The 6,755-nt window shown below is 44.9% G+C and overlaps 1 protein-coding gene across 1 annotated transcript in view; it reads left to right on the forward strand.

The window, feature by feature from the left end:
• Positions 1-6,449, forward strand: part of LOC124716990 (actin-histidine N-methyltransferase) — a 413,484-nt gene extending 407,035 nt beyond the window's left edge. Inside the window, exon 12 of the mRNA XM_047243613.1 lies at positions 5,944-6,449. Within this exon, the coding sequence (XP_047099569.1) occupies positions 5,944-6,075 (132 nt within the window). The 3' untranslated portion in view covers positions 6,076-6,449. The remainder of the gene's footprint in view (positions 1-5,943) is intronic.
• The last annotated feature ends 306 nt before the right edge of the window (positions 6,450-6,755 follow it).

Consider the following 6,755-nt stretch of genomic DNA (forward strand, 5'->3'; position numbering starts at 1 on the left):
GGAGAATGGGAACTGGCAGCTGGAAAGAAGGCAGCTAGGAGGAGAAGGTATTCAGACAGTTATACTTTGCGTATATGCAATAGATTTGACCAAGTGTCAGAGTTGAGTGGAGAGGAGCCTGTTGTAGCTGTAAGTGTAGGGAACATGCAGCAGTCCTCAGCAGTTAGGAGGCTCAGGTCAGTTGCTAAGTCTAACAGAAAGGAGGAGGTTCTGCTGCTAGGTAGTTCGCACGGTAGAGATGTGGGTCAGCAGTTGCAGGAAGTGTTGGAGAGTGAGTACCAGGTCACCAGCATTGTGATCTCCCTGTGGGTCAGGGGGTAAGAAAAGGCCTGAGGTATTCCTGCCTGCCGTAAGCCTTTATGTGATGGTCCTCTGCAGGGTTTGTCCCCCATTCTTCAAAATTTTCCCGAAGAGTGAGCCAAGTGAGGAAGGGCGCCTTACAAGGTGCATCACGCCCATTGTGCACTGAGATCTTTAGCCCACTTCCTCGTCGTTGCATTGCAGTCCTGCCCATTCTCCATCTCTTCCTGGGTGCGTTTTCCACCGGGCACTATGCAGTGTCACTTTCTGTGTCGATGATGACCACGGACTTCTTTGCTCCTGATATCCAGGTGGTAGCCAGTCCCTTATGGCGGGGCCACCATGTACCGTGTTGGTTGCAGCCCCCTGACCGCACAGGGGCCGCTCTGCTGAAGCCTGTGCCGTTAACTCCCCACGTATGCCAAAGGGTAGATGCCAACCCCCTGGGGCATCAGCACTCCCGACAATGGCCATCCTGCCAGGTGGCCTTTACTGCGGCTGGGTGGTGCCCGTGGGGAGGGTCCCTGGTCAGAGTGGGTGGCATCAGGGCAGATGACATGCGATGAAGCATAGTCCATCATCTCTTACTGGTGGTGAAACACCAGCAGTCTCTAAGCATTCATGAGCTCAATTCAACATACAGAAGTATAACCCCAAATCGTTCCCCTCCCTGGCCACACCAAGGGAGGAACGTCAGGCTAAGGATGGCAGTGGATCTTATTCGCCCCAGTACCTTGTATGTTCGAGAGCTGATGGGGACTCTTTCGTGATGACGAAGCCACAGTTTTTTGTTAAGCATTTAGAGGACAAGTTTGGGGAGGTGGAGGGATTTTCCAAAATTAGATCTGGGTCAGTCTTGATCAAAACTGCATCCTCTGTCCAGTCACGCACTTTAACAAGCTGAGGGATGTTTCCGTAACCATCACGCCTTATAAGAGCGTAAATATGGTCCAGGGTATCATATTTCACAGTCTGGCAATGAACTGCACGTCAGTTTACAGCAGTGAGGTGTACATTTCATCCAGCATGTCCACCGTGATCCGAGGAATAATCAGGTTGCCACCGGTGCCTTCATTTTGGCCTTCGATGGTGATATGTTGTCCGAGAAGGTCAAGTTGATGGTCTACCACGGTCATATAAAGCCCTATATCCTTCCCCCGATGCAGTGCTCCAAGTGCTGGAAGTTCGGCCATATGTCTTCCCGCTGTACTATCAGTGTCCCATATAAAGATTGCGGACACCCATCACATCACAATACTCTATGTGCCCCGCCTCCCATCTGTGTCAACTGTGAGGAGGACCATTCGCCTTGCTCGCCAGACTGCAGGATTCTCCAGTGAAAAAGGAAAATCATGGAGTACAAGACCCTGGACTGACTGACCTACACTGAGGCTAAGAGAAAATCCTGTACGTACAACATCATCTTACGCCGCCACTACAACAGTTCTGTCACTATCAGCTCCGCCAACCCAGGTCATCTCTCAGAGCTGGAAGACTACACCTGCCCCCTTGATGGAGGGGGGGCATTTCCCTCGCTGTTGCTCCCGCACCAACTACTTCGGGAGCTACCCCCCCTCCAACCATTGGGGATGTCCATCCCCACTTTTAATCCAGAGAAGCATAAGCCGTCTTTGCTTCTCTCACTGGGAAGGGGTCTCTTGGATCACTCCCTTCCCAGGTTTCTGCTAGTGGGAAAGATGACACCCACCAGTGTCTGAAGAGCTCAGGAGCAGCTGCTCGTAGGGCTTCACGCTCATCCTCCATCCCGGAAACTGAGCTAGTGAAAACCTCCCAGCCAGGGAAACCCAAGGAGCAGCAAGAGAAATCCAAAAAGAAGACCCCCTAAGACCAAGGAAATTGAGGTGGCACCCACACCACCGCTACCTCCAAGCTCTGCGTTTGCGGATAGGATGGAGATTCTGGCGTCCACTGAGGACCTAGATCTCGCCATACCCTCAGACACAATAGATATAGACTGCTCAGGCAAAAAGTCAGTGGCAGCAGGTGACTCTGAGGTGTAAACTGCCTCATTGAATGTTCCATGCTTTCCCAGTCTCACGATGACATCATCCTCCAGTGGAATTGTGACAGTTTTTCCACTGCCTACCTGAGCTATGGCAACTGTTAAGCTTTACACGTGCTATCTGCATTGCCCTCCAGGAAACCTGGTTCGTGGCAATGCGGACCCCTGCCGTCTGTGGCTATAAGGGATATTAAAGGAACTGTAGCAACTGTTATCGAGTGTCAGGTGGAGTTTGCGTTTATGTCCTAAACTCAGTCTGTAGTGACACTGTGCCCCTTCAAACTCCTCTTGTAGCTGTGGCTGTCAGAATAAGGATGACACAGGAAATAACTGTCTGCAATGTATATCTTTCTCCAGTTGGTGCAGTACCTCTGAATATATTAGTTGCACTGATTGATCAACTCTCTAAACCTTTCCTACTTTGGGGAGATTGTGGGGTGGCACCATGATTACTGGCTGAGGCAGAGATGTCAAAACTTCACTGTCTCAGTTCGACCTCTGCCTCTCAAATACTGGGGCCATCACACATTTCATTGTGGCTCGTGGTAGTTACTCGGCCATTGATTTATCAATTTGCAGCCCAGGACTTCACCCATCTATCCACTGGAGAGCACATGACGACCTGTGTGGTAGTGATCACTTCCCCATCTTCCTGTCACTGTCCCAGCGTCAGGCCCACGTACGCCTGCACAGATGGGCTTTAAACAAGGCGGACTGGGAAACTTTCACCTCTCCGTTGAATCTCCCCCACATGGTAACATTGATGTGTAGGCTGAACAGGTGACTAAAACAGTTGTTTCTGCGGCAGAAAATGTGATCCCTCTCTCTTTAGGGTGCCCCTGGTATAAGGTAGTCCCTTGGTGGTCGCTGAAGCTTCAGAGGATGTCATGTTTCCAAGTAGAGAAGGAATTAGCATATTTCATCAAAATATAAGAGGTATTAGAGATAAAGTTAGTGAACTGCATATAGATGTTGACTCTGAAGTTACTGATATATCGGAGCACCTCTTAAATAATTTGTCAATTCAGAGGCTTCCTCTACAAGGATACAGATTAGCTGGCTGTTATTCAAGGAGTTCCTTGCATGGTGAGGGAGTGGCTATGTACATAAAAAACAGTATTCCATTATAGTCTATAGATGTATCACGGCACTGAGCTGAAAAGAAATTTGAATGTTCTGCAGTGGCAGTTGAATTTAGTGAAACCAAACTTCTAATTGTTGTTGTTGTTTATAGATCCCCTAACTCTGACTTCACAGCATTTCTGCTCAAGCTAGAGAGGGTTCTTGATTCCGGAAGTACCAGAAATTAGTTATATGTAGTGACTTCAATATAAATTTTGCATATGATGGTGCAAGAAAAAGGATGTTGGTAGATCTAAATTCATATGGCGTGATGCAGACTGTATTTTTTCCAACTAGGGTGCAGTGGAACAGTAGCACAGCCATAGACAATATTTTTATTCATACTTCATTACTAGATGGGCATTCTGTTGCTAAAGGGTGAATGGCCTTTCAGACCATGATGCACAAATTTTAACACTAAAAGGCTTTTGTACTCAAACCAATGTCACATATAATTACAAACTATGTAGGAAGGTTAATCCAGCACTAATAGAGAGTTTTTTTAAACCTTGTCAACATGAGTGGCAGGATGTTTATAGTGCTGATAACGTAGGTGATAAATATAACGCTTACCCTAACACATTTCTCATGCTCTTTGAGAATTGCTTTCCATTAGAAAATTCTAAATGGGGCACTAGCAGTAATGGGCAGTCCAGGTGGCTGACTATTGGGATAAGAATATCGTGTAGAACAAAGTGGGAATTATATCAAAATGTTAGAAGTAGTCACAATCAAGCAACAGTAGCTCATTCCAAGCAGTATTCTAAGGTGCTTAAAAATGTTATTAGGAAGGCAAAGAGTATGTGGTATACAAATAGAATAGCTAATTCGCAGGATAAAATTAAAACTGTGTGGTCAGTTGTGAAGCAAGTGCTGGTCAGCAGCACAAGGTCGACAATATAAAGTAAGTAAAAATATTTCTGTTACTAATAAAACAGATATATGTACAGTATTTAACAATCATTTTCTGAGCATTGCTGGTGAATTAAATAAAAATTTAGTTTCTACAGGGAATAATATAACTTTCTTGCCAAATGCTTTTCCGAGATTGATGTCTGAAATTCTCCTCTGTGATACAGACAAGGGGAAGATTGAATCAGTAATTTAATCACTGAAGACTAAGGACTCTCATGGATATGATGGTATGCCTAGCAATATATTAAAGTACTGTGCAGCACATGTTAGACCTGTATCTAGCCATATTTGTAATTTTTCCTTTGAGAATGGTCAGTTTCTTAAATGATTATATTACTCAGTAGTAAAGCTGCTTTATAAAAAGAGAGCAAAGGACAATGTAGACCATTTTAGAACTATTTCTATGCCATCAGTGTTTGCTAAAGTTATTGAAAAGGCTGTGTATGTAAGGATTTGCTATCAAATGTACTGTTCAGCTTTAGAAGTTGTTTAACAGCTGAAAATGCTGTATTTTCTTTTCTCTGTGAGGTAGTGGATGGGTTACACAAAAGGTTTCGAATGCTAGGCATATTTTTTGATTTAACTAAGGCATTTGATCGTGTTGATCATAAAATATTGCTCTGGAAGTTGGGCCATTATGGAATATGGGGAGTAGGTCACAATTGGTTCACCTCTTACTTTAGCAACAGACAGCAAAAGGTCATTATTCACAATGTTGAGAACGATTGTGATGTGGGGTCTCAGTGAGGTACAGTCACGTGGGGGGTACCCCAGGGATCAGTGTTGGGGCCACTCCTGTTCGTTATTTATGTAATTGATATGCCCTCTAGTATTACAGGTAACTCTAAAATATTTCTGTTTGCTGATGACACTAGCTTGGTAATAGATGATGTTGTCTGCAACACTGACTCAGTTTCAAATAGTGCAGTTCATGGCATAAGTTCATGGCTTGTAGAAAATAAACTGACACTAAATCATAGTGAGACTCAGTTTTTGCAGTTTATAACACACAATTCCTTTTTTCCCCCTAAGGTGAGTCTTTCCTCTCCCGGGATTGGAATGACTCCTTACCCTCTCCCTTAAAACCCACATCCTTTCATCTTCCCCCTCCTTCCCTCTTTCCTGACGAAGCAACTGTTGGTTGCGAAAGCTTGAATTTTGTGTGTATGTTTGTGTTTGTTTGTGTGTCTATCGACCTGCCAGCGCTTTCTTTTGGTAAGTCACATGATAATCTCAAAAAGTTCTTGACCAATTTACTTCAGGTTCTTACATGTTACTCAATCATTCAGACAGAAAGGAGGGGGGGGGGGGGGGATGTACAGAGAGAGAGGGTGGATGAGAAGATGCACAGAGAGGGGCAGAGGACAAGGAATTTAGAATGTATATGCAGTTTCCATACATATTAAGCAGTTGCAAAGCACTACCAAGTGTAATGATAGATGTAGGTCAACAGAATAAAATTACCATGTATTGTAAATGTCACTTGAAACATGTATTGCCTACTCCTATCTGAATCTGATACTTTGTATTTCAATACATGTCTCTCACAGCAAACCAGTTACATTTCAAGTGTTGGTTTGTAGGTGGATGAGGAGTTGCTGGCAAAGCGGTCGTCGCTGTCCCCATGCCATGCGGCAGCAGTGGAGATGCGTGCCTGTGAGAAGCGGATCCTGCACAATGCGCTCGAGTATGTGAGCCAGCGCACACACACTTGACGGCCCGCCCTCGGGGCGCGTGGCGCGCTACTTAGCCGCCGACACTCCGCGCTCCTCGGGTAACTCCGGGTGGTGTTGACCGGCAGGTGGAGAAGTGGGAAAATATCATGGGCACTGCACTGTCCAGTCCCTGATCCTCTGGGCCCCAAGTATGTAATGACACTGTGCCAGAATTCTCTTTCCCCTGTACCCACTGGTGTAACCACCCTGTTGCGGCTGTTTGGATGATCAGCAGTCCTTAATGTACCTTACCTGTCATTCTTGCATCCACCTGTTACTGTCATGCAATTTTATATGTGTCTATGTATGTGGCTGTCTTATCATACATAATTGTTGTTATGTATTTTACTCAGTATAAGGAAAAAAAATAGTGACAATGTAGGTATTTGTGTAAGTTTAATGGTATACTCCTCAATTGAGTTGAAACTCACATTTAAAATGGATCCTAAGCTCTATTTGGAATTTGAACTTTATCTTTCCCAAGTTGGGCGTTCGAGCACTGTGCTTCAAATCCCAAGCCAGGCATAATTCTGATGTGTATTGTACGGCTCACATCACAAGTATTTTGTTGATGGAGGAAATGTAAATTTGGTGGATTATTTGTGTAATGCTTCAGTGTATCAATGTATCATCTAGAGGGGTTGGGGCAGGGCATTTATTCAATATCCAGTAAAAGGATA

The sequence above is a fragment of the Schistocerca piceifrons genome, chromosome 9, assembly GCF_021461385.2.
Source record: "Schistocerca piceifrons isolate TAMUIC-IGC-003096 chromosome 9, iqSchPice1.1, whole genome shotgun sequence".
Classification (NCBI taxonomy): Eukaryota; Metazoa; Arthropoda; class Insecta; order Orthoptera; family Acrididae; genus Schistocerca; species Schistocerca piceifrons.